Source organism: Rattus norvegicus, chromosome 15 (genome assembly GCF_021556685.1).
Source record: "Rattus norvegicus strain SHRSP/BbbUtx chromosome 15, alternate assembly SHRSP_T2T, whole genome shotgun sequence".
In the NCBI taxonomy this organism is placed as follows: Eukaryota; Metazoa; Chordata; class Mammalia; order Rodentia; family Muridae; genus Rattus; species Rattus norvegicus.
Window position 1 is genome coordinate 5,080,074 of NC_141548.1, and position 15,300 is coordinate 5,095,373.

The 15,300-nt window shown below is 41.8% G+C and overlaps 2 protein-coding genes across 3 annotated transcripts in view; both read right to left on the reverse strand.

The window, feature by feature from the left end:
* Positions 1-15,300, reverse strand: part of LOC148000684 (disks large homolog 5-like) — a 132,931-nt gene that overhangs the window by 57,752 nt on the left and 59,879 nt on the right. The window lies entirely within an intron of this gene.
* Positions 9,805-13,523, reverse strand: LOC148000686 (disks large homolog 5-like). Of its 2 annotated transcripts, none has more exons than XM_087586927.1 (4): positions 13,360-13,523; positions 12,450-12,609; positions 10,947-11,078; positions 9,805-10,503 (listed from the first exon to the last, which is right to left on the reverse strand). In XM_087586927.1, exons 1-4 carry the CDS (start codon positions 13,448-13,450, stop codon positions 10,302-10,304), a joined length of 585 nt encoding a protein of 194 aa, XP_087443053.1. In that variant the 5' UTR covers positions 13,451-13,523; the 3' UTR covers positions 9,805-10,301. The 2 variants fall into 2 exon arrangements, with proteins under 2 accessions (XP_087443053.1, XP_087443054.1); XM_087586928.1 differs by lacking the exon at positions 13,360-13,523 and adding an exon at positions 12,854-13,041.

The window sequence follows — 15,300 nt, forward strand, 5'->3', positions numbered from 1 at the left end:
GCAAATGTGCTCTAATGATAGGTGGTTAGGTTTTGGGGGTCATATTGACACAGAAACTGGATTAGTGGTAATATCTTGGGAAGTAGCTTGTGTTACAAGGAGAACTTCAGTTATCCCTTGCCTAGGCCATCTACTGTCTTCTCTTCTCTTTTTCCTCTTTCACTCTTCTATCTGGGCTGATGTAGCAAAAGGCTCTTCCCAGAGACAAGTCAAAGGAGAATTAAGGTGACATCTTTAGCCTGTTTTTTTATAGACACATTGGACTGCGAAGGCTGTGAGGGAACCAGGCGGGAGGAGACTGCAAAAGGCAGAAGGAAGCAGTGACTGCACTGTTCGTGTTTCCCATTCTGTCACAGAAGCATTTTAAGAAAGGAGGGTTCCATTGGCTCAGAGTCGGGAAGCACAGACTCCGTCCTAGAAGGGGTGAGTGTAGCCGTGAGAGGTGCAGTTGGTAGAAGTGGACTGGCTGGCAGTGAATGAGACTCTTACCATGTGGGTGGAGCAGGGAGCAGAAATAGGGAAATTCTAGCTCTTAGCTTCCTCTCTGTGCCATTCAGTGCAGGCACCTGGCCTGAGAGTTATGGTGTTACCACCATTCAGAGTGAGCTTTACGTCGATTCTCTCCCCAAAACCCCTCAGAGCGACATTCAAAGGCCTGCTTCACTAACACACTAGGCAATTTTTACCTTCCTCAAGTTGTCAGTGACCAGCAGCAGAGCATGGCAAGAAGGTTGCACGGCCATTTAGAGGGAGGAATCAAGGAGTGGTATCCGTGCAAGCCAGAAGAGACCTACAGGAAAGCTGGACATCAAAGAGCCACACACATTCTCTTATGGATTCTCATGGTTTTCCCAGGGTGAGATTCAGATGCATGTGGTAGCTAAAGGCATTTCTGGCTGAAGCCGGTTTTCCTATGTGACATTAGGAAACAGTTGTAATAAAAGAAAGTTTCAAACAGCAAACTGTTCTGATTCTGATGGACACAAGTCTGATACTAGGCTGGAATTCTCTTCATAACTTTCGATACTTTTGAAAATAAAGGATAGATAGTATAATGTACTCGAATCCTAAAATACTGTGAAGTATGCATTTCATAAATATGCATTACATGATATTCAGTTGAAATTGCTGGGAATTGTACTTTCTTCTATCCCTATAACCACTTGGCTCTGGACAGAATTACTAAAGAATATGATGACTTGGGCTGTGTGTGTCTCTGTGTGTCTTGTGTGTTCTGTGCGTGTGTTTATGTGTGTCTCTGTGTTTCTTTATATTTATGTGTTTATATATTTATGTGAAAATGGAGGCTCTGTCAATTTATGGTATTTTTCACAGTAGCTATTGTCCACAGTGTTTTATGAGATGAAGTCTTCATTATGGCAGATGTAGTCAGAGAGACTACAGAAAGATCAAAGTATGGGGTTGGGGATTTAGCTTAGTTGTAGACGCTTGCCTAGAAACCGCCAGGCCCTGGATTCGGGTCCCCAGCTCCGGAAAAGAAAAAAAAAAAAGAAAGATCAAAGTATAGAGAAAGGGGCAGGGAAGATATCACAGCAGTTGAAATCACTTACTGTTCTTCCAGAGGATCTGGAATTGGTTCCTGGTAACCATACAAAGACTAACACCAACCTCGATAGGCAAAGCTGTCTCCCAGATTCTGCCCACACTTGACAACCTCGTGATCCACCCACCCATACAAAAGGCAAAACACAGATCCGGGTCTAGTGGCTAAGAGTGACATGGTCTATCTAATCCGGAGGGGAGGAGGGTGGCGGCCAGCAGCAGGGCAGCGACAGGGGCGTCCAGAATACTCCAGGTCACGACCCTCCCCACCCACCACTTGTTTGGGTGGCTTTAAAGAGTTGAGTAAAATCAAGCTGGTAACCAACCATGACTGAAGGTGGATTTGACCCTGTGAATGTATTTGCTCTCATGAACGCACTATGAGAAGACTCATCAATCTGCTCCGGCAGTCCCGGGCCTATTGTACCAACACAGAATGCCTTCGGGAATTGCCAGGGCCCTCCGGTGACAGTGGCATCAGCATCACTGTGATCTTGATGGCTGGATGGTGATCGCTGTGCTCCTCTTTCTACTGAGGCCTCCTAACCTGAGAGGCTTCAGCCTTCCTGGAAAGCCCTCCAGTCCTCACAGTGGACAGGTCCCGCCAGCCCCTCCTGTGGGCTAACATCCTGGTGTGGGAAACAGCGATTGTTTGATGCCCTGCACGACCGAACGACTGAAGAGAACATGGCATTACCTGTCTCTCCTTTTCCATCTGCAGTGTGGATGGTATTGTTTTCATGAGCTTCTAGAAGTTTCACTTGCCAACTGCCTTTGTTTCCTGTGTTGCCACAGTCCTTGTTTACAGTATACCCCAGTAAATGATTTCTTTGAAAAATCAGGGCTGTGTTGGTTGGCCTAAGCTTAAACTTTCCACTCGTTCTCCCTGGAACCCTGACCATAGCGTCTGTGGTGGTTTCTGGCCCAACTGAAGGAAAATTAAGGTTTCTGCATTTAAGTATTTTAAGTGGTTTGGATAGATTTTAATTCTTTTCATAAGGTATATTCTGGTTGTCTGGTATGAGTGACAGAGCCATGCCGTAGTCACTTTACTGTGGCAGTTTACCTATGGGTGGCAGTTTTCTGTAGTCCTTGACACTGATACTTTAGATCATTTTCCTTACAAAGTCCAGCTGGCTTATATGGCTAGAATAGGAAAATCGATTTGGTTGTTTACTGATTTTTTTTTAATTACCATTAAAAATTTCTGATGGTAATACTTTAAATAAACATGATTGATTAATATTTTTAAAAGAGGTAAAACACTCAGAGACCTAGAAAACCATGGATGGGTTCCTCTTTAGTGAACTGGAGTCACAAAAATGTCAGAATCACACAGTCAATCAGGATTCACCTGAAACCAGACACTACAGACATGGTCTCATTTACATAGAAAGAAGTGGCTGTTGGGAAATGATAAGCAAAGTTGCTCAGCACGACCATGAAAGGACTCTTCACAACTGGGCATAGTGACTCAAAGTGCCAATTTCAGTGCTTGGGATAAAGAAGTAGGTAGATTCCTGTAGGATCAAGGCCACCCTGTTTCACCCAGCAAGTCCATGATGTTTAGTTCTGCCAGATTATACTGAGAGGTCCCGTTTTTTCCCTTTTTTTTTTCATACTTTTTACTTGTGTGAGTATATTGTAGCTATCTTCAAACACACCAGAAGAGGGCGTCAGGTCCCATTGCAGATGGCTGTAGGTAGCCATGTGGTTGTTGAGATTTGAACTCAGGATCTCTGGGAGAGCAGTTGGTACTCTTAATCCCTGAACCATCTCTCCAACCCCTGACAGATCCTGTGACAACATACTGACTAAAACGCTTTATACATTCCTTCAAAGGGTTAATATTTCCAGGCTTGAATGACAATGGTGCATTATAACTTAGATGAAGTATTTCATAAGTGATACTGGTCTCAGATATTGAAGTGGTGAGTAAACGATCAGAAATAGAGGACGCCGCAGGCCACTGGATATCTATGCAGGATAGCAGTAGATGTAGTTGCACTTTTTACATAAAACACACAGAGCTTTCCAAACCTATTTATTTTTATTTTAGTTTGTTTAAGATTTATGACGTATACAGCATTCTGCCTGCATGCATGCTTACAGGCCAGAAGAGGGCGCCAGATCTCACTATAGATGGTTGTGAGCCACTGTGTGGTTACTGGGAATTGAACTCCGGACCTCTGGAACAGTAGCCAGTATTAACTGTGGAACCACCTCTCTGGCACCATTACTTCTATTCTAATCTGCCTGATGTCTCCAGTAATTTTCTTATGAATGTTCTCTTGGCATGATAAAGTTTGGTCTTACCCTGTGCGCTCAGAAGGGACACACATCTGCAATGACATGTTTATTTGGGGTTTTGTATTTGTAATCCAAGATCTTTTTGTTTGTATTTAGCATGGAACTATCTATGTAAACAAGGATGTTCTCCTCCCTGCCTCTGCCCTCCTGCTTGAACTCTTGAACTAACAGTGGACCACCACCATGAAAGGCACTTTCTTCTTTGTGTCCTATATCCACAAACAAGCAATTATGTTTGTTACTAGGGCATACTAGGGCATTATGAAATATGCTATCACCTTAGATGGTTCATGACATGGCGTATAGATTAACAACTTGTAGCTGGGTATTTCGAGGCATTGTTCCATTGGACTAGACAGAAGACTCTGGCATGAATTTTCTACACTTGATCTTAGCCAAAAGGCTGAGAAGCGATGAATTTTCTAATGGCGTTACGTGCCCTATCATTTTTCTGAAAGTCCTTTGGACTTATGCCAGAGTGAGGGATGTGCACGAATCTCACTGGAAATTAAGTGTCCGTTTCCTTTAAGGCTGAGGTTGGGTTTCTTTTGAGAGTGGAGTGCTTGTGACTGGGATGATTCAGGTCTCCTCCAGCCAAGGCAACTGTGGGAGAAGACATCCCTCAGGTGCACTGAATTCTCACTTCCACAAGGTGGCAGCCCATACCTAGCAATCCATATCCACATTTCTTCAGGACAAACACATAAGGGCCATTTGGCTAGAAGGGGTCAGAACAACACCACTCTTCTGTTCCCCTTTTATTGAGCAGTAAGTGGTGATCGCCCTTAGAGACAGCAGACTGCTGTGGTCAGAATGGAGGAAGGTGATAATTTAAGGCCTGTCACTGTAGGAATGAAAAGTTGACATTTTTATCTGCAGATAGTATAATAACATTTATGAAACATTTATGAAAATCCAAGGATATAATCATTAAGGAAAAATTTCAAGCTGATTGCCCATTAATTATTATATATCAATTGTATAAAAAATCAAAGAAAAGCTATTGCTAAGGAGTACTGATCAAAAAGACTGCATATTTTTATTTTTTCATTTTAATTTGGTTTCAAACAGTGTGTGTGTGTTCCTACATTTTAAACTGATGTGAACAAAGAGCAACTGTCCAGAGGGATAAAAAGAAATGATAGAAGAGGTGAGGAAAGGTAGGACAATGGTATTGAGAGGCAGAGATAGGCACAATATATGGTATATACATATATGAAAATTAGACACACACACACACACACACACACACACGTGCAATAGCAGCAAGGTACTCAGCAGGTAAAGAACTTGCTGCACTAGTGTGATTATCTGAGTTCAATACCTGGGACCCATGGTAGAAACATGAACTGAAAATTGTAGCACGTATGTGCACAGACACACACACATATCCACTGACTAAGAAAACTTTGAAAATTATAAGCATTTGACTTTAGAGGCCGAAGGATCAGGAGTTGGAAATGAGGTCACCCCAACATTCACTCACCTCAGAAAACCCAAGAACCGAGATTGAGCTAAGCTAATGAGTCCGATTAAAGTGAGGCAAATGTAAGAAAAAAGAATTTTAATGTGCAAGTATGCATGGCATAAACCACAACAAATATTAGGTTAGAAATATCAAATTGCGGGCTGGAGAGATGGCTTAGTGGTTAAGAGCACTGACTGCTCTTCCAGAGGTCCTGAGTTCAAATCCCAGCAACTACATGGTGGCTCACAACCACCTGTAATGAGATCTGATGCCCTTTCTGGTGTGTCTGCAGACAGCTACAGTGCACTTATAATAAATAAATCTTAAAAAAAAATGGCTGGAGAGATGGCTCAGAGGTTAAGAGCACTGTCTGCTCTTCCAGAGGTCCTGAGTTCAATTCCCAGCAACCACATGGTGGCTTTCAACCATCTATAATCAGGTCTGGTGCCCTCTTCTGGTCTGCAGGTGCATACATGCAGGCAGAAAGCTGTATGATATATACATAATAAATAAATAAATAAATAAATAAATAAATAAATAAATAAATAAATAAATGTTAAAAAATATCAAATTGCTGGTCCTTTATATTAGTTGAAAGAAAGAAAGTAACAAATAAGCAAAAAAAAAAGAGAGAAAAAAGAAACTAAACGACAAACTTATGAAGGGAAGTAGAAGCCATCAAAATGAGGGCAGGGAGTGAAAGAAAATGGGCGGGGTGCCATGCTTGAAGGAGGAAAAGACTCTCTGCTCTGATGAAGCTGACAAAGGTGGTGCCTGCAGGTCCTTCACAGGCGCTTTTAACCTGCCGGCTCAGCTTAGGCACAGTTGTTTGTCCTCTTGGATCCTGTGCGGATTCCAGGTAAGGCGGGCAGTGGGAGAGCCAGGTCTCCAGCTAACTGGCTAAGCTGCTGTGCTTCAGAGCACAGGGTGCTTTGTTGCAGCTTGAGCAGGAGCTCCTGAGTCTGCACAGCCGCTGCCACAATGTTTCCACCACACTCCTGCTTTCCTCCCCTGTGAAATCCCCTCCTGAGTCATGTTTGCTGCTTGCCGTGTACTGAACTGCTGCCAAAGGAAAACAAGCTCGTTCCTGAAGAACTATTGCTGAACAGGTCCTCTTCCCCATATCATAATAACTTTTCTCTTCCATTACCTATGATGTGGGCTACTTATTAAAAGTAGTTTGCAAAAAACTTTGCCTCCATCCTGCTGTAGTAGAAATAAGAAAAAAGCAAGCAGGTCCTTTTGTAGAAAATACTTTATCAGAGGTCTTAAGCTCCTCAGGCTTCCTCAAAGAAGCTCTGAAGGCAATTTTAGGAAGTATCTAATTATATTGTATGTGATAAAAGAAGAGAGGCACTTGGGTCAACTAAAATCCAACTTTATCAGTCTGCTCTCTTAGTCTTCAGTGCATCTATCCAGGCTCTTCTGGCTTTTAGAGTCTCTAGCGAGAAGTAATGTGTGATTCTCATGGGAGGACTGACTGTGTATGTGAACAGTCCTTTTTCCCTTACAGCTTTTATTACACTTTATTTGTTCTCCATGTTTCCTGTCTTAGGTAATATACGCACAGGGGAATTTCTTCTCGACTCCAGTCTGTTTCATACTGTGTGCTCCTTTTACTTTGATAAGTCTCTTGCTTAAGTTAAGGACATTTTCTTCTATGATTTCGGTTGAGAATGGTTTTTTTTTCTTGTTTTTGATTTTTATTTTTGTTTTTTTGTCTTATTTGCCTTTGACCCAAGTTTATTTTCATCCTTCCTATATACTTTATTGTCTTTATCATTTTATTATTATATTTGTTATTTAGCAGAAAAATCCTACTTCTTGCATGTTTTCTCCCAGGATTCTCTTACTTACTTACTTACTTACTTACTTCCTTCCTTCCTTTCTTCCTTTACTTTTCCTTTATTCCTTTCCCCCTCCACTCTTTTCTTCCCTTTGAATTTAACATTTTCCCTCTATCTACGTATCCATTCCTTCTATCATCTCTTCAATGCCTGAGGTTCTCTATTCCATCTGTTGGAGTCTGTTATTAAGGTCTGCCTCTGAGAGACTATTTGAGTTCCTACATTTTACTCATCCACATCTCTCTGTTTATGTTTCCTTCATTCATTTCCTTCCACAGTTAGTGTTTTCACAGATTTCTTTATTTTTCTCTTTAAAGACCTCTATGATATGTGCAAATGCTGTTTTACAATCTTTTTTTTATTCTTGTCCTTCAGTCATGTTGACATATTCAGGGCCTTCTGTCATAGTGTTGATGGGCTCTAATAGAGATTTGAATGTCATGGCTGTTACTGGTTGTGTTTGTATGCTGGTCTGTAGTTATCTGGGGTTGGGAAGATTGTAATTCTAGGGGCTGGATCTGGTTTTGTGTGGTAGAAAGTATTTGATCTCAACCATGGATTTCTGCCCATACTTTGTCCATTTAGTTTCTGGATAAAAGGTGCACACAAGCTTTATGTTTATGATAATCCTTAATCAGCACAAGAACTGAGCAGATAGCTATCCTCTGTACTATTATGCATATTTCTCCAAAAGTTCCATTGTGTAATTTGCCATGGTTTTGTCTGAGCTGCTTTTCACTCCAATTAGCCCACTCACACGGCCATTATTTAAAGATTCTTACCTCCTGGTGGCTTCTCCTCTATTTATGTTCTTCTTTCTACCCCTGTCTGTCATGGTCTCCTCCCACCCCCAAGCTGGAACCACCAGGGAACACCTGTCTTAATTCTGCACAGCTTTTGACTATAGGCGTTTTAATTTACAATTCAGAAATAAGTTGGTGGTAAGGTCACATAAGAGTATGCATTGGTGTTTTCTTTCTTTCGTTTGTTGTTGTTGCTATTTTTAATTTGTCTTTGCTTGTTTGGTTGGTTGGTTGGTTTTTGAGACAGTGTTTCACTACTGTATTAGCATTTTCAAAAGCCAGTTGCTTGATTAAGATATCTGGGGTCAGAGAAAGGCCTGAATGTTAGTATTCTGCTAGCAGCCTTCTGATGAAGATGTAGAACTCACAACACCCACTGCACCACACCTGCTTAGAGGGTGACACGCCCCCACCTTAAAGATATTGGACTAAACATCTTAACCTGTAAGCCACTGCAATTAAATGCTGTCCTTTATAAGACTTTCAATGGTCATGCTATATGTTCACAGCAGTAAAACCCTAACTTCACCGTCCTCTGAAGGATCATTTACCCAATGTAGGGGACTGCCAGGGCGTTGAGACAGGCATGAAGATCTGAGTTCAAGGTCAATCTACACAGGAAGATCCAGGACAGGCAAGCTGAGGCAGGGAAGGAGTGGAAAACAGGAAGCTAGTGATAATGGAATAGAATGAGGTGAGCAATTCCAGCACCTCCGAGCAGCAGAAGTCAGCAGCTTTGCCCACAAAGCCCTGACTTTAGTGTATCAATCTCAGATGAAACATTCAACTTTACACTGAACATTTTTAAGACTGCTATGAACTATGGGAATTCTGGAAGTTGACCTAATGGATTTTGCATTGTGCTATGTCTAGATGTGGCCCCCATAGTCTCATAGGTTTGAAGAAGCCTCTGGAAGCCTCAGAGTGGAATGTGAAGGTTTGTATATGCTTGGCCCAGGGAGCGGTACTATTATACAGTATGGCTCCTTTGGAGTAGGTATTTCCTTGTTGGGTCAGGTGTTTCGCTGTGGGTCTGGCCTTTAAGACCCTCATCCTAGCTGCCTCAAACTGAGTATTCTGCTAGCAAACATCACATGAAGATGTAGAACTCTCAGCTCCTACAGCACCATATCTGCTTAGATGCTGCCAGGCTCCCACCTTGATGATAAAGAACTGAAGATCTGAACCTTTAAGTAGCTCCAATTAAATGCTGCCCTTTATAACATTTGTCTTAGTCATGGTATCTGTTCACAGCAGTGAAACCCTACCTAAAAACTTCACATAGATGCCTGGAAGTTGAGATAATTAGCATGCAGACCCCATAAATGTGTCCCTACATATCTGAAGAAACACTTTGTTCAGGTATGATCCATTGCCACAAATAAGGAACACAATGAAGGACAAATGTCCATGGTAGGGGCTGGAGAGATGGCTCATCATTTGAGAATTTGTTTCTCAAAAGACCTGCAGGGCACCTAACAATCCTCTGTCACTTAAGTTCCAGGTGAAACACAGTGACCTCTTCTGGCCTTTGGGGAATAGCATGCACAGACCTACAGAAGGCAAAACACTCATAAATATAAAATAAATCAACAACAAAAATAAACAAAAACAAAAGCACCCAAAAGAGGGAAAAACAAAGGAGAAAACTCATAGGGCACCTTTGCCTGGATATTTTGTTCAGCTTTTAAAGAAATCTAGAAACTGAATTGTAAACTATGTGGTCTGCTTGAGTTGAAATCCCAAATGGAACATAGTACATTGTCAAGAACAAAAGTCACCATCCTAATCAAGAAGAACAAGAAAACAACCAACCATAAAAACCCTATCCCCTGAAAGGGCTTTATTATCTCTTCTGTGCAGTTACAATTGATATCATGTTTGAAGGAAACCAAAAGCAAGCAATTCTGTTTCATGACTGCTTCTATACTCCCTATAATATTGTTTTATTTCCTGGGAGATACTACAGAAAGCCTGATGGATATTCCATTAATATGTTCAACACTCTCATCTACAAAAGAGTATATTTTAGCGGTCGCTAAATATTTGATAAGGATACAGCATTGATAATTTTTTCATCATGAAGTTGGTATTCAGAGTTGGACACACAATCTACACTGAAAGTACAATTGTCTTTGTATCTCAGTCTGACTGGGAAGTAATTATGATGCCCAATCCCTGTGAGAATGCAGAATCCATCCCTGCCTGAGAGCTGTGGGATTTCAGATGGTTATATCACACTTCAATAAAGAAGGTTCTTAAGAGTGACGAGTTCGAGATCTCTGTTTGATTCACAAGGATACATTCGATTTACTCAAAAGTAACAGGACACAAGGATTCAATATCTGCGGTGTAGATGGTCTTGCTGGCCTCCTCACAGAACCTCTTTCCCTCCTCAAAGGATGCTTGCAGTTCAGTCTGCTCCACCAGCAGTTTTCTGTTCTCATTCATCAGAATCCTTACATTCTTCTTCAATTCATTGCATTCATTCAGGAGTTGGAAGTTTCTGATGCTGAATCAAAAACAAATAATGGTAAATCCCAGGCAGTTTCTATTTGCCGGCCACTCCTGCAAGTACAATCATCCCTTCAAGGGCCCCATCCACAGGCATCTCCAGACTAGAGCCACAGTTTGCATGTTAGCACCAATTAGAGGCAGGTCAAATCCCGAGTCCGCACTCCATGGGAATCAAAGTACTTCAGAAAATCCTGACACTAAGAGGGTATGTGCACATCAAAGAAGAGGAAATGGTGCATATGGGTGCTTATGTGTTCATGGTATTCTAAAACCATTGGCAGGTAGAGGGCCAATCCCCTCTGAGGGATGATAGAAGACCCAGCAGCTATAGAATGTTCCCATGTGTTTCTCATGGACCACAGATCTTTTTTCAAAGTCATAGCTGGACAGAAGTATTCCCCACCTAGTGCTGTGGTCTCCTTTCTGTCAGTGACTCACCGGTAGGAATTGTTCTCTTGCGTGAGCTCCTTGTACTTCTCCATGGCATCACTTATCCAGTTGGTCATCTTATGCATATCCATCATTCTCATCTCATGTTGGGATTTAAGCATTGGCAATTCAACACTCAGCCTGTGTTAGAACATGACCCAAGGAACAAATAACTGTCTGAACTCATGATTTCACAATTAGATGAAGTGTAAATAAAAAATACCCAATAAAGAATTCAAATTCAAGGAATGTGGGCTAGGGAAGAAAGTGGAAAACTCAAAGACCACAGCAAAAACACAACAGTGAGACTCAAACCATCACTCTCCTATAGAAAATATTTCTCTGCAAATCAGCATGCATTTGTTTTGAAATAAGGGCTCCTTAAAAGGCTGGTGAGATACGGTCCTATAAAGACCCTCTGTATAGGAGGGGGAAAGCCTAAGAGCTGCATGTTTGGGAATAACAAGTGCCAAGAATTTATTTCCACAGTGACCTTTTCTAGGTCACAATAAAACATCCTTGGATAGTTAAAAAAAGAAAAGAAAGTTCAAAGCAGGAAAATTAAATAAATAAATAAATAAATAAATAAATAAATAAATAAGTGAAATCAGAGTGTTCTCTGGACTACCCAAGTCCATTTATATAACACAAACTTGCTCCTTCCAATGGTGCTGGTTAAACTAATTATCCTGGGCATTGGACGGCAGAGCCAGGGGACCAAATGGAGGGAGCTGACCTTCAAGATCTGGCCAGGGAAGCATGAAGGAATTGAATAGTTGTGTAAGAAGTATAAGATGTTTCCTCCAGTCTGTGCCATAGCCTTGGGTCCAACAGAAAGATGTGATGACATTTCTCTTGTTTTGAAAGCAGGGATTCTCAATCCTTGTTACAAGACTCCCAGAGGCCGTAACTACTTTTTATAGGGAAGAGGATTCATAACACCTCCTCCCCTCAGGAGAGTCCTATGTGCCAGCACGGTAAACAGAAGGAGCAAAGTGCTCTGTTGATCAATGACAGCCTCCACGGACTCATCACTATCATGACCTGCAAACTGTTCATCAAACAAATCCTCAGACCCAATCAAAGGTCCCAGACTCCCTGATCCTGAGCAAAACACACACAAATACTTTCACATCCATATGTACATACCAACCCATATACAAACATAATTAGAATGCCAACTTTTTCGTGGAGGTGCCATAGAATCAGTGTATAATGACCTAAATCAGAGTAAGAGTGATGACATTCAGGCATTTCATTCACACACTTAGATGCAGCAAGTGTGACCAGGTCCTTCCAGCTGTTGAAAAAAATCCAATCCAACTCCAAGGAGCTCAGGGTCAAGTACAAGAGAGGTTGACCCTAAACACACAGCACCTAGCTTCTCTCACAGGCCAGCACCCGCCAAGGCTCCTTAAAGTCCAGGATGAGAGATGAAACACTTTCTTGATGTCTCTTGGCTTAGCAGAGAGAGCACAAGACAGTCAATAGGTTACAGGGCATAATGACTACCTGTAGTTCAAACCATCATTGACATAAAGGTCCAGGATTCGAGAAAGTTCATCCCGCTCGATTTTACACTTCTGGATTTCAAGTTTTAGTTCCTCCAATTTCTTTATATGCTTTTCATGGTTACTGATGAAATTTTCTGATGATGCCTTCCGAATAAACCCTGTAGATAGATAAACACAAGTGAATGTACATATTTGATAGCCCATGGGTAGAAAAGACCATTCTGAGTCTCAAAAAGGAGGTTGAGGAAGAGGAAAGGCTGGAGACTTGTTGAATCCCTGAAAGAGAAGAAAAGCTATCTTTAATGTGGACTCTTAAACTATTTCCCTCTTCCCAACCTCCATTGCCATACATAAGCCTCACTCACTATTACATGATCCCTCATACTGAAAGATAGAATCTACCTCAGACATAAAGATTTGGGACATTGTCAGCAGATAACAGACGTGGAGCAGGTAAATCCTGGAGTTCACAGCACCATCAAACCCTAATCGTGTGTTCAAGCTTAAAGAGACTGCGACCTCAATTCATGACTAGGGGGTGCATCCTTCCTTGTTGTTGTCACCACAGACTTAGTAACCTACAGTAATCTAGAGGATGAAGTGCTTCAGCACCCAACCATGAATGGGCACATTGTTATCCTCATAGGGCTTCCTCCTGGCATTCCTTGGCAGTAGAAATTAAAAAGCTCATAGAAAAGAAGCTGCAGGCCAGCCAATTCCTGGCTCTCTGTCAAATGAATCATCAGGACTCTTGACTCTTGGTCTGCAATTGACAAATTCCAAGGCTCCTGCTTGTAAGGCCAACTCCTGAAAGGCACAGCTCAAACCTCCCTCCTGGAGGAAGTTCCCCGACTCTACCCAGTACTCACTGTGCCTTCCCCAGAATGATTTCATTCTTCCGTACTTACAAGACAGAAGGCCAGTTTTCTTCTGCCTCAGTCTGGTCTCTCCTTGGTCTCCCCTCTCCTTCTGAACTAGCTTGAGCAGCTGGTGAAACATGCCTGTTTGTGAACCCAAAAGGCACTGAGGGAATCCCACAGGCAGTTGGTGTCACCACAACACTGGTGACATCACAGAAGATTCTAGTGCTCTCTTAGATACAAGAGATTGTCCAAGGAAGAGATTACTGATGACGTCACTGGGAAGTTCTATGGCCTACCTGCTACCCAGCTCTCCCAAAAGCAACCAATTTCTATGGGGCCCTTTTCTGCAGCCTCTCCTGTGACCCAGGGAATATCCTTTGGCAACTTCTCCTCCAGAGTTAGATATTTCTCTCTGCTTCATCGGATGTCATCAATGCTTTTGATGGGGAGAGTTGGTTACAACCCTGAATTGGATAAGAGACTTTTGTTAGCACCCAAATCCCTAGGGACCATAAATGAGGAAGATTTCTATCAATAATAAATCTACACCTGAGACGATGCACATACATACAGTCCAATTCCCAAAGTTTCCCTGTTTCCTAGAGGCCAATATATTTCTCCTGTAATTTTAATTTTATAAAACCTGAATAGTATTTGCTTATTGTGCATTCCTTGATAGCCAGGACTATTTCCACATACACATCCATGTATTTCACAAAGTCAATTTTAATAATCCTACTTCTTGCAATAAAAACTCCCTTTTCTTGGGAATATAGAGGATCAACTACAGGGCAAATATAAAATCATAAATTTCTGTCCCTTCTTTTACATATTAAGTAGGACATCATTCCTTCTCAAATATAGCCAATTAAATTGGTCATCAGTGAGTAAAGGTCAACCTGGACTGCGTGTTCCTACATTGTAGCCCGACAGCCATCACTTCTCCAATATCTGTCTTCCTTCATTTCCAAGTCCAGGCATGAGGATATTGGGGGTTGCCCCTTGATACTTTATTCCTAACAAACATAAGAATCAGCAGGATGGGCAGGGAGTCGAATGGCCTGAGGTCAGGTTAAACCTCAATTTTAGTGGGTCCATAAGTTCAGGGGAAAGTCCATTTGGCATTGTCATCTGTGGCTTCTGTGTTCTTCTCCTAGGTGTGCTCAATCTGTGCTATGATGCCTCCTAACCTCACAGACGTAAGAGTCTAAAACACGTATGTCTTTTCTGGGAAGGGCTCTGCCTCTGACTCCCACCTGGAGTTGGACAACATTGCTATACAAAGCTCAAAACAGAGGAGTGGAGATAATGGATGCTTCAGAAGTTTAGGGTCATTTCTTCCAAATAAGGCACATATTTTTCCAATGTAATTTTTCCTTTGTTCTTTCACTCATGGTGGCTGGCTTCTTTCCTGGCCTGAAGTATACTGGAGTCCAATCTTTTGGATGACTGAAGCATCTTTTTTTGAGATGACAGGCCCACCAAGGGGCCTGCTGCATACAGGCTCCTATCACCAAGGAAGTTGTTGCTACAGAATCATAGCATGGTGGTAGCAGCACATGATCTCTCACAGTCTTCTCTGCTGCAATTGCTAAAAGAATAATAGGGTTGTTTGTTTTTTAATATTTTATTGGAAATACCTACAATGCTGGTCAGAGTTGATACATGCCTTTAATCCCAGCACCCATAAAGTTTTTTTTCTTTTTTCTCTTCTTTTTTTTGCAATTGTTGTTAGAATTCCTGTTGTTTTCTTTGGTAATTCCCTCTATTTGCTCTGTACCTAGAATGTTAAGTCCACACTCTTCATGGCCCTATTCTTCATGGTAAAGATTTTGCTCATACCACCCACACCACACATGATCACATTATTTACTTTCAAAGAAGGAAAACAGGCATGAAGAAGAGAGTTAACGTGTATGGTCTCAGGTAATCAACACATCATGAGTGCAGGATGGCATCCTAGGGTTTTGGATTACCCAAGCTTCT